At 53.2% G+C, this 18,849-nt stretch overlaps 1 protein-coding gene across 2 annotated transcripts; it reads right to left on the bottom strand.

Moving 5' to 3' along the window:
- Positions 1-896: 896 nt before the first annotated feature.
- LOC121660464 (zinc finger protein 239-like) lies at positions 897-18,781 on the bottom strand. Of its 2 annotated transcripts, none has more exons than XR_006014672.1 (2): positions 18,504-18,781; positions 897-13,200 (listed from the first exon to the last, which is right to left on the bottom strand). XR_006014672.1 is itself a non-coding variant. In XM_042019828.1 (2 exons), exons 1-2 carry the CDS (start codon positions 18,556-18,558, stop codon positions 17,516-17,518), a joined length of 858 nt encoding a protein of 285 aa, XP_041875762.1. In that variant the 5' UTR covers positions 18,559-18,760; the 3' UTR covers positions 16,916-17,515. The 2 variants fall into 2 exon arrangements, 1 of the variants encoding a protein (XP_041875762.1); XM_042019828.1 differs by lacking the exon at positions 897-13,200 and adding an exon at positions 16,916-18,318 and having other exon boundaries at positions 18,504-18,760.
- Positions 18,782-18,849: the final 68 nt, after the last annotated feature.

Genomic DNA, 18,849 nt, shown 5'->3' with positions numbered 1-18,849 from the left:
ACTCCCAAAGTCGTTTATGCCCAGCTTGGGAAGAACAACCCAAGCCAAGCGGAGCCGGGACCCCCCAGCAGCGCCTCTCTGCCGCCCCAGCTGAAGCCCTCGCTGGCTGCTCCAGGCTGGATGGGCAGACTGGGAGCACTGGGAAGGGGCCCCGGCTCGGGGCGCAGCCCCCGGCGCAGCCCCACGGCCCCACGGCAGCTCCAAGGCTCCGCCAGCCGGGATGGAACGTGGGAGGGGGAGCAGGGCAAGGCCCGGGGCTGTCGGTGCCCAGGGGACACAAGGGACAGCGAGGGCACTTCACAAGCATTTCATGCAAAAGATAAAATCGTAAGGAAGACAAAAGCTACAGCAACAGTGGCACCATAGCCCAGGGCCACACAGGAACATGTCCCACTGGAGTGGGGGGACGCTGGCCCGATGTCAGGTACCCACCACAGCCGCTCTCTCCCTGCCCTCCACAGCCAGACAGGGGACAGAAAATTTAACCAAGGGCTCATGAGCTGAGATGAGGACCGGGAGAGATCCCTCATCAAACACAGTTACAGGCAAAACAGGCTCGAAACTGGAGATATGAATTGAATTTATTGCTAACAAACTCCGAGCAGAAAAATGAGAAGTAAAAGAAGACCCTTAAAAACAACTTCCCTCCAGGCCTCCCTCCTCCCAGTTCTACCTCCTCGAGCGGGAATGTCCCGCAAACGGGGGACCCCCACAAGCTCCTCACAACCCCCGGGGCTGGGCTGGCCCTGCCTGGATGCCGGGAGACACCAAAACCGCTCTGTCCCTGCCCTCTGCTACTGCACAGGGACAGGAAATACAAGGAAAGGCCCAGGAGCTGAGAGAAGGAGCGGGAGAGATCCCGCCCCGAGCACCGGCACGGGCACAACAGAGCCAGCCTGGGCACAGAGATGGAATTTATTACCAACCAAATCACAGCAGCACAAGGAGAAGGCAAAGAAATCTCTCCAACACCTTCCCCCCACCCAGCGGGGTTCACCCGGAACGGGGGTCACCAGGGCTCTGCCCCACGGGGGTCACTGGGGATCATCCAACGCCGATCCTCCCACGGGGGATGGAGCTGGAGCAGCGCACGAAGCTCTTCCCGCACTCAGGGCACTCGCAGGGCTTCCCTTAGCGGTGCCTCCGGTGGTGTTGAGCTGTGGTTGAAACCCTTCCCACACTCAGGGCAGTGGATGGGCCTCTCCTCTGTGTGTATTGGCTGATGTAAGGGGACATGATCCCCCCAAGGGGCTCAGCTTTGGGGTCCGGAAAGATCCAAACATACACACACACACAAAAAAACTCTCCCAGGACACTAAAAGATATTTGGGTTCTGGAATCTGCTAGCTCCAAACACTCCCCAATAAAAAAACCCTCTCAGGGACCCCCTGATAGATTCGGGACGAGCTCCCCCTCCCCAGCCACCTGCAGGATGCCGTGGGGGGACGCTCCCGGGGCCGGGAGTGCTGCGGACACAGCGGGCACTGGAACCTCCTGCTTCTCCTTCTATTCCTGTTCCTGTTCCTCCTCCTCCTGCTCCTCATTTTCCCCTCTCCTCCACCTCCTGCTGTTCTCCTCCTTCCTCATCCCGCCTCCTCCCCAGTCCCTGCTTTCTGTATATTTAAAGTGGAGAACTTTGCTTGTTTCTAGAACTAGAACAGAGATCCCAGACGGAACAATCCTTGCTGGTTTTAGTCAGCAGCATCAGTGACTAAAGGTCGTGATTCCTTTGGTTTGGTCCTGTCCTCGTTCCTCCTCAGTGTTCAGGCTTGGCTATGGGCTGTCCTTGTCTGCTGCATTTTCTGGGTTCCTCTTGGATCCTTTGAGCAACAGGCTGTGCCCCGGGAGGATCCTTTGTGCTCCTTTGGGACAGAGGAGAACCTTCCAGGCGGTTCTTGCGTGAGCTGCTGCTGTGATGTCACGGGAACGCTGCCGCGTCCTCGCCGTGTTCCCGTTGCTGCGGGGCACAGAGCCCTCAGTGCCCAGAGCGGCTCTGGGCGCCCGCTGGTTGCCGGAGGATCCTCCTGCCCGAGGCATTCTCAGCAGCCAGCCCAGCCCCTGACGGGTGTCCTTCTGTGCTTGCAGGGGTACAGTCTGCGACGTGTGCAGCACGGCCAAAATGATCCAGCAAGCGGTTGCTGCAGTTTGCACTCTGTACTCTGTGGCTTATTCGGGCTATTTTTTAGCCCACTTGGCACGTAAGTCGAGGTTTTCCCTGGGTGCAGCATCGGTGCCTTCGGGCTTGCTGGGTGCTTTCTGTTCTCCCACTGGAACTGAGCTGCCTTTGTAACCAAATTGCCATTAAGACACCGTTGGTTTGGGAGAGCTCCTGCCAGCAGCTGCAGCTGAAAAAGGGGGTGTCTACAGCCAGCGGGGCGTGCACAGCATTTGCAATGGAGCCGGGGGGGTTCTGTTCCCTCAAGCGCAGAGTCTGTGCCAGCGGAGCCTGCAACTCCCTCCGGTGGCTGCTCCAGCCAAGAGCTGACACAGCCCAGGATTCTGTGCTGTTCTCTTGCTTGCTGTGCGAAGGGACTGTGGCTCCTGGAGGGATGTTGTGGAAGCAAAATGCCCTCTCGGGGTTGCCTTGCTCCGTGGGAGTTCCCACCACGGGCAGGTTTTTCCTAACAGCATCTGGTTTGTGTTCCCTGTCCCGTTGCAGGGCACCTCACGCGTGGATCCCGAGCAGCTCCTCCTTCGGTGAGTGGGAAAGGAACCTTTGGTGGTCGGAATTGTGCAGAGAGTTGTGAGCTTGGCGTGTGGCAGTCGAGTGCCAGCCTGGGAGGCTGAAGGAAAGTTCCTGCCAGTGTCTTTGCAGCAGCAGCAGCAGCAAAGGGATCCCTGGCACTTTTCTCCTTCTCTGCTGAAGAGCTTGTGAAGAGCTGCAGGTCTGGTTTTGCAGGCAGAAGATTGCTTGCTGGCTTTAGCCACGGTGGAATATGGAATGCCCAGCAATAAGTGCCAATGTTGACTTTAGCCCATTCCTAGTTTGAACAGCTCCGAATCCCATTCCTGCTTAGTGCAGCTGGATGTGTAGCTGAGGATAAATAAGGCAATAACTGAGATAGAACTTCCCGTCCCTCACGTTACCATCTGTCCACAGGGCACAAAAGCAGCATCAGCTCCTCCTCTGGCTCCCTCTGCTTCCAAAGAGGAGGCCAAAGAGGAGGAAGACAGCAGTGAACTTCCCGCTCTTCTGGGGGATGATGGTGAACCTCCCTCTGTCCCGGGAGATGAGGGCAAACATCCCACGGTTTGGGAATATAACAGTGAAGCTCCTGTGGTGTGGGGCGAGGATGGTGGACATCACCCGGTGTTGGACGAGGACAGCGAGGCTCCAGCAGCATGGGACAAGGAGGACGGACATCTCCCAGTGTGGGACGAGGACAGAGGATGTGGAGAATTGGCTACGTGACCCAGGACACGTAGACCCTTTGCAGCTTACAGAGCATGATTTAGCAGAATATCGCACTCATCTTGTATAATAGCTGAGCTACGTGAGAAAGGATGCATAGACCCTCTGCAGCTGACCAAGGCCTTATGCTGATACAGCGAGGACATGCTGGCCTTGGTGAGCAGTACAGTTAACAATAGACAGCTTATGGTCGGGGCATGGGAAAAAGAGGGACTTAGGCATGGGAAAGTGGAACTTGCTGGCCACAAAGGTAGAACTAGAGGGAGGGGTCGGCAGCAGTGCCGTAAACCACTCAGCTTGCGCCTTTTGGAATATGCATAAGCCTCATTAGTCACACTATATCTGTAATCCACGACTGATCAATAAACGGAAGCTTGTTGATCACTCATATTGAGCGTCCGGGCCTTCCCTCGGTCGCGACATAATGGCGCCTGAACAACAGGGACCCTAAAGAGGGAAATCCTGCGGCCACGGTGCGACGGATCCCGCATTGGTCCCAGAGCAGCTTGGGAGGCTGAAAGAGGCTGTTCCTCCGAGCCCAGGAGCACCTACAGAGGGTCCTGCTGGTCACGCACCGCCGAGGTCTTGCAAAGGCTGCAACAGCGCTGACGTTTAGGTATGGCTAACAGACAAGCGGTGTATGATTTGCTCAAATGCTTTTTAGAAAAGCGGAGCACCCCAGGGATAGATTGCAAAAAGGATCTCCCTGGACTATTAACATATGCAGTTGCTAAGAGTTGCTTTATTGATGCTAATGAAGTCTTTGAGAAGGAGAAGTGGAGAGCATTTGGGGATAAGCTTTTTGACGCAGTTGTCCAAGATGATAAAACAGCCAAAAAGCTAATGAAACCGTGGCGAGCGGTCATAAATGCCTTAGCACAGCATGAAGCAGAGCAAAAAGCTGCCGTTGCAGCTTCATAGCGTTTGGGTGCGCCACGGGATAGGGAACGGGACAGGGAAGAGAGCAGCTGCCCGCTGCCCCCTTCCGTGACCTCGTTTACAATGCAAACAGGAAATTCCACATCGAGCTTTACCCCTCTGGAAACCGCACACCATCCCCCCTCCCCCAGTGTGGTTCGTGCGCGACCTCCATCGCCAGAGCCTGACCCAGTGCCATCTGCCCCCCCAGAGCAATCAGAGCAACCGTCTCAGGAGGAAGGCTGGCTGCCTGTACCCCAAACGGAGCATTCTAATGCTGAGCTCCGTGCAGAGACTAATCCGTTTTTGCAGAAGGGTCAAAGATTTGCAAAAGAGCGAGATGACTTCTGGCGAGAAGTTGCAAAAAATATTGCCACTGAGGGAGACCCAGATACCGCTAGAGAGCTTGCACAAGCCTTCCCAGTTACATACTCAGCCCCTATTGCCCAAGGTCAAGTTACTGTTACAGTTCAACCCTTAGGTTGGAAACTGCTCACGCAACTTCGTGCCACTGTTAATGAGTCGGGAATAAAGGGGGAACCAACTCGCCAAATGCTAGACTTTATGTGGGGCTCCACGCTGCTGTTGCCAAACGATATTCGCAGTATCACCAAGCTGATACTAACGCAACATCAGTGTATGTTGTTTGGAACATATTGGCAGGCTGCTTGCCAACAATCGGTAGCAGTTCAGCGAGGAGCAGGAGACCCGCTGCATGGAGTTATTTTAGATGAGCTAATGGGGCTGGGAGCGTATACTCGTACAAAGGCACAAGCTTGCATGAGACCTGACAAGGTACGGGAAGCAATGCGACTAGCTCGGCTGGCGTTAGACCAGATAAAGCCACCAGGGGGAATACCATCATATATGGGCATTAGACAAGGGCGGGAAGAACCATTTGGTACCTTTATCGATCGAGTAGCAAGCGCTATTATCGCAGCTGGGGTTCCAGAAGCTCTGCATGGTGCCTTGCTAAAACAATGTGCCATCCAAAACTGCAACTCCTCCGCGCGTAGCGTACTAGTCACTTTACCTGGGACTTGGACTATCGAAGAAGCCCTAGAGAGAATGTCACAAGTCCCTGTAGGCCCACAAGCAATGCTTGTCAATGCCATAAAAGAACTAGGGATAGGGATTCAAAAGCAGGCTGAGGCATCCCAGAAGCAGGCTGAAGCATCCCAGAATCAGGTTCTAGCTGCTCTTGCCCCTTTGCAAAGCCAGTGGCTCCTGCGACAAGCCACCCGGCTACGGTGCTTTCGATGTGGCGTTTCTGGCCACATGAGAAGAGACTGTAACTCTGGCAAAGTCTGGTGCAAGAATTGCCGCTCTGATACCCATGCCACTGCTGCCTGCCGCGCTGCAAAGTCGGGAAACGGGAAACCGAGCGGGAAAGCCCGCCCCGCGATGACACCAAAAGCGGCAGCATATCCAGCAGCACAGGGGAGCCACGCCCACTCGCCACCCGCTCCGCTGAACAACCCTTTCTTCTCCAGCCTGCAACCCGAGGGAGCCTCGGCTTGGACCTGGCAACCACAATAGACTGTACCCTTATAGACAATCGGCCACAACACCTCCCCACAGGAATTAAAGGACCTTTGACTATAAAGGGGAAGGCAGTTGGAGCACTCTTGATTGGATGTTCATCTGCCACTATGAACGGATTACAAATACTTACCGGAGTTATCAATGCGGACTATACCGGAGAAATACACATGATGGTGCAGACCCTTTTCCCACCAATGTTCATTGAAAAGGGCACCCGATTTGCACAATTAATCCCATTGCCTGCGCTTACCGGAGGACTAGAACCAAAAAGCTCCACCCCGAGGGGGGAGGGAGGTTTCGGTTCCACAGGGCCTGCAGCAATGCTCACAGTCAGCCTGCAACACAGACCACGCTGCACGGTGGCAGTATCATACCAGGGACAGAGCATTTCTATCACAGCATTGCTGGATACAGGTGCTGACGTCTCCATCATCAGCAGCCACCACTGGCCTCAGCACTGGCCCACCTTTGACTCCGGAGCTACAGTGACAGGAGTCGGGGGACTCACCATTGCTCGCAAATCCCCTCTCCTGCAATGGACTATAGCTGAGCAAGTGATCAGTTGCTGTGTATCTATCATCCCACTGCCAATCGGTGTCGCAGCCCTGGTGGGACGGGACATTCTAGCCCAGATGGGCATGGTGCTCACAACCGATGCACATTTTTAGGAGTGGCCATTGCTTGGACTTTCCCAATCCCGATCCGGTGGAAGACAGACAAGCCGGTAAAGGTGGAGCAGTGGCCCTTAAAAAGGGAAAGTCTGGAACAAGCACATGCCCTGGTGCAGGAACAGTTCAACCAAGGACATTTAAGGCTTTCAACAAGCCCATGGAATACCCTAATCTTTGTTATCAAAAAGAAATCTGGTAAATATCGATTATTGCATGACCTCCGAGCAGTGAACCAGCAGATGCATGACACGGGGGCACTGCAACCAGGCCTGCCCAACCCATCCATGCTACCTGTTGAATGGTCGCTATTGATAGTCGACCTCAAAGACTGTTTCTTCACTATTGCCCTGCATGACAACGATAAGCAAAGGTTTGCCTTCACGCTACCAGCTATCAACAGGGAGGCACCTGCCCAGCGGTTTGAATGGACAGTGCTTCCTCAGGGCATGCGTAATTCACCAACGCTGTGCCAACTCTATGTGGATTCTGCTCTACAACCTATCCGGAGGGCATTCCCCAAGATGGTCATCTATCACTACATGGACGACATCCTGCTAGCCCAGGACACCCCATTCTCCATGCAACAAAAAGACATGCTGCATAAGGCCTTGAGTGATCGGGGCCTGCAAATAGCACCTGAAAAAATTCAGTCCACGGCCCCATGGACCTATTCAGGGTGGCAAATCACAGAAAGCTCCATACACCCACAGAAGCTGACCATCCACACAGACATCCGTACTCTGCACAATGCACAGAAGCTCATGGGAGACCTACAATGGCTTCGCCCCGTGGTCGGCTTCCCTAATGAATGGCTTAATGAACTTCGGCCTCTTCTCCGGGGAACCAACCCTGCACAATCTGTCACACTGTCTACCAAACAAAAGGCTACTCTGCAAGCTATTGCAGACAACATCACCACAGGAGCCACATCACGCCGCAACCCAGCCCTACCGCTGGATGTCACCATCCTATGTGGCCCACAGCATTTACTCGCTGCTATCACCCAATGCAAATTAATAAAAACGGGGGAGCCACCCAAGGACTTTAAGGTATTAGAATGGATCGCTCCACCATTACAACCCCGCAGAACTATACAAGAAAAGGTGGCAACACTAGCAGATTTGATCCGCAAGGCACACATCAGGATCCTGCAGATTGACGGGACGGTCCCGAGGATCATTTGGATACCCATACCACCCATGGACTTAGAATGGTTCCTGTTCAACTCACCTGAGTTGCAACAAGCCCTCCTTACCGGAGCACCCGCCCTGATGGTAAAGCCACTGCCAGTGCCTGCATTAGCATGGATGTCCAACCAAGGGTGGCTAATACAGCCAAAGAGAGTACAAGACCCCTTGGAAGACGCCCTCACGGTCTTCACCGATGCTGGAAAGAAATCACGGAGAGCAGCAATTACCTGGAGAGATGCCAAGAGTTGGAAGCATCAACTCTTAGAAGCAATACCTGAGGATTCGCTACAAACCTTGGAACTGTATGCCGTTGCATGGGCCTTAGGCCATTGGCTGAATACACGGCTCAATGTGGTTTCAGACTCTCTTTACGTCGTAGGGATAGCGAATCACATAGAAGACGCAGCACTGCGTGATATTCGTAACAAAAGACTGATGGCGCTGCTAATAAGCATGCAAATCGCAATCTCAAAATGGACTGAGAAATATGCAGTGCTGCACATCAGAAGCCACATGGGAACAGATGGCCTTGGAGAAGGAAATGATTGAGCTGACCAACTCATTGCAGGAATCGCTCAGCCCCCACTATCGCTCCACCAGCAAGCAAGAGAAGCTCATGCCACGTTCCACCAAAATGCTAAAGGACTCGCACGAAGCTATGGAATTTCAGTGGCAGAGGTGCAGGCCATCGTTAAGGCCTGCCCCACATGCAGCTTCCACAACAACGGAGTGGGAGTGGGGTGCGGGATCAATCCCAGAGGTTTGAAAGCCAACGAGATCTGGCAAATGGACGTGACTCACGTTCCAGAGCTCGGCAGGCTTAAATACCTCCATGTGTCGATTGACACATATAGCCACTTTATTTGGGCCACACCACAACCTGGAGAAAAGGCCAGAGACGTGCGTAGACACCTAACCAGCTGTTTCGCCGTCATGGGAGTCCCCAAAACGATCAAAACAGATAATGGACCCACATATGTCAGCAAGACACTTCAGACATTTCTGCAGACATGGAACATCACTCACCCGACGGGCATCCCACATTCTCCTACGGGCCAAGCTGTCGTTGAAAGAGCTAACGGGACTATTAAGAGATACCTTGCCAAATTCAAAGACATAGCTGACCCAAAGGAAAGAGTAGCAAAAGCCCTCTTTGTGCTCAATCACTTGTGTATATTTGGAGATGAAAAGGAGCCTCCTGCAATAAAACATCGGGAGGGGGCCACGGCAGAAAAAAGGGGAACCGGGAGTTTTGTTACTTACAGGGATACGGCCACGGGTTTGTGGCAAGGCCCTGCTGAAATTCTATATTTTGGTCATGTCTGTGTGCTTGCCCCCACAGGTCCTCAGTGGATACCCAGCCGTTGGGTGAAACCGGTACCAGGCAAAGCTGGAGCTTCAACGAATCAGACCATCCGACCAGGTTCTACTACGCCTGCATCTAGCCATTGACCCCCTCCTCGCACCTTTGAGAGGGATCCTGCCGAGTAGACTCGCTCAGTTCCAGTCTATTGAGGATGCTACTCACCTTCTAGATGGACTGTGGCAGTACTACCCGGGGGGACTCCAAAACCAGAGCTGTTGTCAGTGCGGGAGGGTGGGACATAGGGCGTGGGTACTGATTTGGTGCGCTGGGTGTAGCAAGGGCTGGTGGGTTCACCAAGCACAGTTAACAGGAGGCCTATGGTGTCTCACGTGATGCCGAGTGGAATCGACATACTCTGCAAAGGGCATTGCAAGAAGAGACAGGCCTGCCTGGCTTTCAAGGCTTAACCTTATATGAGTCAGCAGAGCAACAGGTTATAGCAGAGTTTCGTTGGCGGGTTAGCCACGAAGTGCACCGCATCCACCTGCAGTTCCAATCCGCAGTGATCGGAACCAAAAGCCTGCCGAGATGGCATCAAAATACCACGACAGTGGATGGTGTGAACCTCTGATTGGGAATATATGTGTAATCGCTTTAGGGCTTGCAGTATTGCCAGTAGATGCTTACGCTCACATCACAATAGATCATCGCAAGAACATGTGGGTCACGTGGGCTAATCAGATAGGCCAAGAGTCCTTTTGCTTGTCGCTGGCTACACCTTCTGATCCTTTCCGTACCTGCCTTATTGGGGTTCCATTAGCAGATGCCAGTAGCCTTAAAAACTACACCTCAGAATATCAGGAGCCAGAAGCTGCACTCTCGGCTTTCTGTACTGTGATAACTGGTCATGTAGTGCTTAAAATCTGCAAAACCCTTCAAATCAAACAGAATCCTTTAGCTGCCCAAGCGCAAAGGATCGCCCGAGGCCTTAATACATCCGTGCTCGAGCCGCAAGAGCTAGATCTCTTAGGCTCCCAGCCTGGTCCCTATTGCCTTATGTTTGGGCATGGTGGGTTCCCAGGCAACAATACGTGGATGTCCTGGCGGCCCTGGCGGCCAATCAACGAAAGCACATGGCTACGCCCGAGCACTTCATGGTATTCCAACAGCACAGCCTACTGTAATGATTCCATATGGCCTGAGGAAAGCCATGTCAAACCTAGAGCACTCCCTGTAGGTATCTTTCTTATCTGTGGTGACCGGGCATGGCCAGGGGTACCGTCTAAACCACTGGGAGGGCCCTGCTATTTTGGGAAGTTAACGTTGTTTGCCCCTAGCATCCAACAGCTCCTAAACATCACGCACAAACATCACAGACAATCACAACGAAGTATTCGTCAGTTAGGCCCTGATTGCAAAGACAATGTAAAATTATGGGAACGCCCTGCTGTCTTTTTTGCTTCCCTCCTAGCCCCAGGAACCACATCAGCACATGCCCTCGCCCAACTTAAAAAGCTTGCATGCTGGGTAGGCAAACAAGCAAATGCCACTTCTATTGTATTAGGCGAACTCGCTACAGATGTAGATAGTCTGCGTCACGTTTTGCTGCAAGATCGTGCAGCCATCGACTTCTTGCTCTTAGCTCAGGGCCATGGCTGCCAAGAATTTGAAGGAATGTGTTGCTTTAACTTGTCAGATCACAGCTCATCAATACATTCCCAGTTGCAATGGCTTAATGAACATACTAAGAAGCTCACCGTACAGATAGTGTAAGAGACAGCTGGTTACAGGGAATTTTTGGGAACTTAAGAGGCTGGGCCTTTGGACTCATAAAAGAAGGGTTTAGATGGCTATGCATTATACTCCTGCTCTTACTTGCTGCTCGCATAATACTCTCTTGCCTAGTTAAGCGCATAGAGCAAGTGACACACGGCATTTTGCTCGCTCAAATTAATAGAAACAGGGGAATTATAGAGAATTGGCTACGTGACCCAGGACACGTAGACCCTTTGCAGCTTACAGAGCATGATTTAGCAGAATATCACACTCATCTTGTATAATAGCTGAGCTACGTGAGAAAGGATGCATGGACTCTGCAGCTGACCAAGGCCTTATGCTGATACAGCGGGGACATGCTGGCCTTGGTGAGCAGTACAGTTAACAATAGACAGCTTATGGTCGGGGCATGGGAAAAAGAGGGACTTAGGCATGGGAAAGAGGAACTTGCTGACCACAAAGGTAGAACTAGAGGGAGGGGTCGGCGGCAGTGCCGTAAACCACTCAGCTTGCGCCTTTTGGAATATGCATAAGCCTCATTAGTCACACTACATCTGTAACCCACAACTGATCAATAAACGGAAGCTTGTTGATCACTCATATTGAGCGTCCGGGCCTTCCCTCCGTCGCGAAAGGGAGAGGGTCACATTTCTTTAGAAACTTATTGGAAGCCACTTTCTCTGCCTATACGTTAGTACCACATGATATTAAAAACATTATTAATTGCATCCTTTCCCCTGCCGAATATATGTTATGGGAAAGGCATTGGAAAAGACATTTAAAAACACTGTCTGACACTTATGCTAAAGATGCAAATCAGACAGATTGGACAATAGGACAACTGGCTGGAGAAGGTGACCTCCAAAAACCCTCAGATCAAGCTACAACCTTACCTGAATAGCATTACAAGACATAGCCATTGCAGCTAAAACATCGCTGCTCCTTACTCCTGATGATTCTGTTCCCACACAATATTTCTCTAACATCAAACAGTCAGCAAATGAAAGCTTCATTCAGTTTGTTGATTGTTTAAAAGCTAGCTTAGAGAAACAGATAGAAAGTCCAGATGGACGAAAAGAACTTTTGGGCAAACTTGCCATGGTAAATGCTAATGAAAAATGTAAGAATATCTTGAGGGCCCTACCCATGGACACAGAACCCACAATAGAACAAATGATAGCTGTACACGACACACATCTGCAGAAAACACAATGACCCATGCAGTTGTAAAGGGCATCACAGAGGGAGTTTCCGGTGCATTTGCTGCAGCAGTCTCCAAGGAGAATGCCCGCTGTTTCTACTGTGGCGAACTTGGACACTTTATAAAGGACTGCCCACAAAGGTCACCCACCCAGGACCATCGTGCCACCTACCAAAGGCACCAGAGACAGCAACAGCACCAGCAGCGTCCAGAAAACTTCTATCGGAGCGCGGTGTCAAGGCCCCGCGCTCAGACAACAAATCAAAGGCCATACTACCCCGCCCCGGCTGCGAACTCCACATCGGACCGCCGAGAGCAGACAACTGGACCTCACCCGGCACCATCATCCCAGGCGATCCCAGAACACGTGAGAAGGATCCAACACACAGAGCGCTACTGATCGGAACCAGACGCCAACTGGTAACATCACTGCCACTTAACTTTGTTGACAAGCGTTTTTATCCTATTCCCACAAGAAAGTATGGACCGCATGACGGCCCATGGGACATTCTTATCCTAAGTGACACCATCCATGGTCCAGAACAACTCTTTGTACTACCTGAGATGCAAACAGTGCACCCTGGACAAGAGATTCTTGTCCAGCTTTGCTGCACAGACACACCTTTCTTTCTCCCACAGGGAACACCAACTGCTCAAGCTTTTTTACTTCCACAGAACTGCCCAGAACAGCTTCCTCTCAATCCTACAGCAATGTGGATAGAGATTGTGGGCTCAAACAAACCGACCATCGAGTGCAGCTTGTTCTGTACAGGAGAGAGGATCTACTGCCCAGGGATGCTGGACACCGGAGCAGACGTGACCATCATCGCCCGCTCCGAGTGGCCAGGGAATTGGGAACTGGAGCCAGTGGCAGGTACGATCTCCGGGATTCGTAGAGTTGCAGTATCCATGAGGAGCAAACAAAATGTTGTCATCGAAGGACCCAAGGGCAAGATAGCGACCACCCGACCATTCGTGGTAAGAGCCCCCATCACCCTATGGGGCAGAGACCTTCTATCCCAGTGGGATGCCACCCTTACCATTCCCAGCCAGGATTTCTGACTGGGGCCACTGAGAAACGCGCGCTGCCATCTACTCCCCCGCTCACCTGGAAGACTGACAGCCCAAAGTGGACAAGGCAGTGGCCCCTTGAAGAAGAAAAACTCAGTGTGCTGGAAGCCCTGGTGGAAGAGCAACTTGCCAAAGGTCATATCACCAAGACCACAAGCCCTTGGAATTCCCCTGTCTTTGTGCTGAAAAAGCCCGGCACAGACAAATGGAGACTACTCCATGACCTATGAAAGATCAATGAGGTCATTGAAGATATGGGCCCCCTCCAACCCCGGCCTGCCATCACCATCAATGCTGCCCCGAGACTGGATGCTTGCCATCATTGACATTAAAGACTGTTTCTTTAACATCCTGCTCCATCCTCAAGACACACCATGGTTTGCCTTCTCTGTCCCCTCTCTTAACGATGAAGCCCCACTCAGAAGATACCATTGGCTCGTCCTCCCACAAGGCATGAAGAACAGCCCGACCATCTGCCAGTGGTAAGTCGCTCACGTTCTATCCCCCATCAGGAGCCTATTCCCAGAAGCAATCATTTACCACTATATGGATGACATCCTAATCTGTGCATCAGAAAAAACTTATTTGGACAGAACTCTTAAAAAGACAGTTGAAGCCATAGAAGAAGCAGGGTTCGAGATTCATGAGGACAAACTGCATCACTCCAGCCCATGGACTTACCTCGGCCTCCAGATCCATGAGAAAACCATCGTACCCCAGCAACTCGCCATCAAAGAGGATCCCAAAACCCTAAGGGACTTACACAGCCTGTGCGGATCCATAAATTGGATACATCCCCTACTGGGAGTCACAACAGAAGATCTCACCCCCCTCTTCAACCTCCTCCGCGGCAGCGGAGACTTGGACTCTCCACGCGCCCTCACACCTGAAGCCCGAGATACCATCACCAAAGTCCAGGAAGCCCTGTCTTCACGCCAAGCTGTTGGGGTTTTAGTTTAGTCTTTTTTTTTTTCTCCTGTTAAAGGAATTTTTTTCCCATATGCATGTTGCGAGGGGACAAATGGCCATACTTAAGAGAAGACAAAAGACCTGGCTACTCTTGTTTTCACCTGGGTGTGGGGGCAGTTTGCTCTCAGTGTCTGGAGAGAGAAGCTGCAGAGAAAGGAGGTGCTGGTTCCTCTTTTCGGCCGTTTTTCTTTTCTGCTGGAAACAACGCCGGGATCCCAAAGCCTCTTTCCCTGCCCTGCTGGAGGCCGGGCTGTGGCCGCCCTGCCCCGCTGCTGCTTTGAGCTCTCGCTGCGTTGTAGCCGTGCTTGCCCTGCCTGCCTGCACCTCCGGGGGGTTCCCCATCTGGATACATCTCGTCTGCCACCCGGGATTTGTGCTCGTGCCTGCTGCTCCAGCCTGCCGCTCCAGCCTGTCGTTCCAGCCTGCTGTTCCTGAGAGTCCGGGATCGGCTGCCCAGGGGTTTGTGGAGCCTTTGTTCCATCCCTTCCCGGGATCCCAGGGCACCGGTGCCGCGGGCTCCCCGAGCTCGCTCCGGAGCGCCCCCTGCAGCCGCGGGGGAACCATCGCACCTGCCCTGCTCACCGGGAGCCGCCAGCGCCCCTGCCGGCTGCGAGCGGAACTGCACCCGAGGGGAAAGGGCCCGACAGCCGAGAAGGCTGGCACTGGGTTTGTGATTGTTTGCTGTTACTGCCAGAGTTGTTGTTGTTTTGTTTGACTGGTTATATACATAATAGTAAAGAACTGTTATTCCTATTTCCCACATCTTTGCCTAAAGGCCCTTGATTTTCAAAATTATAATAACTCGGAGGGAAAAGGGTTACATCTGCCATTTCAAGGGAGGCTTCCGCCTACCAAAGCAGACACCTGTCTTTCAAAACCAAGACAGGAGAAGCCCCACAAGTGCTTGGAATGTGGGAAGGGCTTCAGATGGAACTCCAGCCTGAGGGAACACCAGAGGATCCACACTGAGGAAAAGCCCTATGAGTGTGGGGAATGTGGGAAGAGCTTTGGGCAGAGCTCCCACCTGATCCGGCACCAGGTGATCCACACCAGGGAACGGCCCTATGACTGCTTGGAATGTGGGAAGAGCTTCGGCTGGAGCTCTGCCCTGAGAAAGCACCAGCGAACCCACACCGGGGAGAGGCCCTATGAGTGTGGGGAGTGTGGGAAGAGGTTTCAGACCACCTTCAATCTCCTCGTACATCAGTGGATTCACACAAAAGAGAGGCCCTTCTGCTGCCCCGACTGCGGGAAGGGCTCCAAGCAAAATTGCACCCTCATCACCCACCAGTGCATCTACACTGGGGAGAGGCCCTACGAGTGTCCCCAGTGTGGGAAGAGCTTCTCCAGCAGCTCTCACTTGATCCAACACTGATAGAGGCACCACTAAGGGAAGCCCTGCAAGTGCCCCGAGTGCGGGAAGAGCTTCGTGCGCTGCTCCAGCTCCACCCCCGTGGGAGGATCGGCGTTGGATGATCCCCAGTGACCCCCATTGGGCAGAGCCCTGGTGACCCCCGTTCCGGGTGATCCCCGCTGGGTGGGGGGAAGGTGTTGGAGAGATTTCTTTGCCTTCTCCTTGTGCTGCTGGGATTTGGTTGGGAATAAATTCCCTCCCGGGTAATAAATTCCCAGGCTGAGTCTGTTGTGCCTGTGCTGGTGTTTGCTGAGGGATCTCTCCCAGTCTTATCCCATCCCAAGAACACTCGGTTCCATTTTCTCTCCCCTGTGCGGCTGCGGGGGGCAGGGACAGAGTGGCTTTGGTGGGTGCCTGGCATTGTTCCAGCATCATCCCAGGCCATGGACATCCCTGGGATCCCAGTGTGCTGGTGCATTCCCCTCTCCTCCTTTCCAGGCTGCACTGTGATCTGAGAAATGCTTGTTAGGCCTTGGCTTTGAAAACAGCACCTGGGCTCAGTTCTTTCCGAGCTTGTCAGAAATACTGTCTGCTCCCAGGAATTGCTGAGGAGCTCCTGCTTTCCTTATGACCAGCCCTGGAAAAGGTTCCTCTTGCCTGAATGGCATAGCATTCCTGCTCTCCCACTTTCAGAGAAAGTGCCGACCCAAACTGTGGCCAGGATGAAACATCATTATGACTGAAGCCCACTCTCTTGGGACCCTCTCAACAGCGGCCCAAAAGGAGACCCTTTGAGCTCTCCTGGGCCGCCGTGGGCTGTGACCAGCAATCTCCCTCTGAGGGGGCCTCTCAGAGCCAGCAAACCTTCAGGTTTGCTATACCTGGAGATCGCCAAACCACGATGTGTCCTGGGCCAATATTCTCACTCCTCGAGGCCTGATCCTGTGCCCAGCAGGAGAGGAAAAAGCTTCCAAAGTGAGGATTTCACTGACCTCTGAGGGGAATTTTTCACAGGAACCTTCCTTGCCTGATTGTTTCTGTCTGTGTGCATGCCCCTGCGCATATGCTATAGCAAACCTGAGAGAAATGCTGCTTTCGTAGGTGTTTAAGTGAGTCAAGGCTCTGAAATGTTAAAATTTTAGCTAAGAGTTAGAAGAAATTTGTATTAAGACACAAAGTAGAAAAACAAAAGATAAGTTAATGCTTAGTAGATGCCTAAGCTAGAGCTAAGTGATGTATTATTTGCCATTATATTTTTAAGTTTTGTTTATAGAAGGAAACCAAATGAATGAACTGTCATCAAAAGAAATTGAAACTAATAGAACCAAGAACAGCACCTGGGTTTCGTAATAATTAATCAAAAGTAGGAGATCTTGGGCTGCGCCAAGAGGTCACGAAGGCCTGCCAACAGCAAGGAGGTAAAAAGGTCACTGTGAGGAAGACATTCCTGACTTCCTCTTTCAGGACCACTGACCCAATTCAAGAGAGAAACTGCGCATGCGTGAAAGACCAATGATCTCATTTTAATACAAAGCGGAGGATGGGAGGTGCTGGGGTCATACATATGCAGAAGATGTAAAACTTTGAGTAATAAATAGAGAACGAGAAACCTTGTACTTGGCTGGCATGTCTTTAGGAGGCTACTCCCATGCCCCCCCACTGGTGCCTGAATAAACATACCACTTTCTAACTTTAATTAGTTAGAGGGTCTTTGTCCATGGATATCGAGATTTAATGAATCACCAGGAACCCTCAACTCCCTTGAAGCCAGCATCTCCCATATCCCCTGGAAGATCCCCCCACGTCCCCATCCATGTCTTAGTTCAACATCTTTATTTTTACCCTGGGTTTGGGTGTTTTGAAAGGACAAAGAGAAATGAAAAGAAAATCAAGGCCACTGGGAGCCAGGAAGAGGCGGAGCCCCCCAGCCTGGTGTCTTCCCACACAGATCACCAGCACCACGGAGCTCTGGGGCTCTGCCCAACGGGGGTCACTGGGGATCATCTAACGCCGATCCTCCCACAGGGGGTGGAGCTGGAGCAGCGCACGAAGCTCTTCCCGCACTCGGGGCACTTGCAGGGCTTCCCTTAGCGGTGCCTCTATCAGTGTTGGATCAAGTGAGAGCTGCTGGAGAAGCTCTTCCCACACTGGGGACACTCGTAGGGCCTCTCCCCGGTGTGGATGCGCCGGTGGATGATGAGGGTGTAGTTGCGCTGGAAGCCCTTCCCACAGTCGGGGCAGCGGAAGGGCCTCTCATCCGTGTGACTCTGCTCATGTTTGAGGAGACTGCAGCTCCTTGGAAACCTCTTCCCACACTCCCCACACTCGTAGGGCCTCTCCCCTGTGTGCGTCCACTGGTGTGCCCACAGGCTGGATCTCCGGCCAAAGCTCTTCCCACACTCCCCACACTCGTAGGGCCTCTCCCCTGTGTGGCTTCTCTGGTGGACAATCAGGTTGGAGCTCTGGCTGAAGGTCTGCCCACACTCTCCACACTCGTAGGGCCTCTCCCCTGTGTGGATTTTCCAGTGGCAGATCAGACTGGAGCTGTCTCTGAAGCTCTTCTCACACTCCCCACACTCGTAGGGCCTCTCTCCGGTGTGGATTCTCTGGTGGACAATCAGTCTGGACTTCCACCTGAAGCCCTTCCCACATTTTGAGCACTTGTGGGGCTTCTCCCCATTGTGAAGCTGTTCATGGACCCCCAGCTCCAAGCTCTGGCTGGATCTCCGGCCACCTTCCTCCTTGGACCTCCTTGGGCTGTGTTTGCAGCCCCTCCTTGTGCAGCATCTCTGGGGCTCTTCCTCCCCCTTAGATTCCTGCCCCGTGGAGCCACTCAAAACGGCCTCTCCCACCAGCTTCTGCCACGGGGATTTGTCCTGTCTGCGCTCCGTGCTCAGCTCCCTGTCTGGTGGAGGAAGGACAAGGAGAGGATGGGATTTGCCTCCGTGCCACAGGGAAGGGGAAGGAGATCCCCCCAGTCCATCCCCGGCAGGACGGCGTCGGCAGCGGGGTTGTCCTGCAGCCGGGGGCGATGCTGGGCTGGGAGATGGAGCAGGAGAGAAGGGAAAGGGGCACTGACTTCCTCCTCACCTGCCTGGGGCTCCCGGGGCATCTTCCTCTTCTTCGCGGCCTCCTCCTCCTCCATCCGGCCACGGCTTGGCAATGGGAAATCCTGCTCTGGGGGAAAACAAGGCCTGAGCGCCTTGGGTTTGGTGGTTCCGCTGCCCGAGCCCAGCTCGAGAAGTCGCCGCTCCTTTCAGTGTCGAGGGGCCCGGACCCCACTCATCTCCAGCCTCCCCCACCCCTCCAGGCTGCAGGGGGTCCCCCGGCTCCGGAATCGCCCCCCTCCGCTCTCCCCACTCCGGGGCTCCCGCGTTTCCCCCCGGCTCTCCCGGGGATCCCCAAAACCGACATCGCCCCCACCCCCCCCCCCCCA

This window comes from Corvus kubaryi, unplaced genomic scaffold (assembly GCF_017639235.1).
Source record: "Corvus kubaryi isolate FWS band 111438036 unplaced genomic scaffold, C.kubaryi_AGA036_p1.0 36139, whole genome shotgun sequence".
NCBI lineage: Eukaryota > Metazoa > Chordata > Aves > Passeriformes > Corvidae > Corvus > Corvus kubaryi.
Note: the sequence above shows the minus strand (reverse complement) of the source record. Positions and strands in the feature narration are given on the sequence as shown.

Bases quoted from the DNA above. Each gene is read 5' to 3' on its own strand.
- LOC121660464 (XM_042019828.1), bottom strand. From the start codon at position 18,558: ATGGAGGAGGAGGAGGCCGCGAAGAAGAGGAAGATGCCCCGGGAGCCC. The intron at 18,319-18,503 runs GTGAGGAGGAAG...TTCCTCCACCAG, and splicing joins GCCCCGGGAGCCCCAGGCAG to ACAGGGAGCTGAGCACGGAG.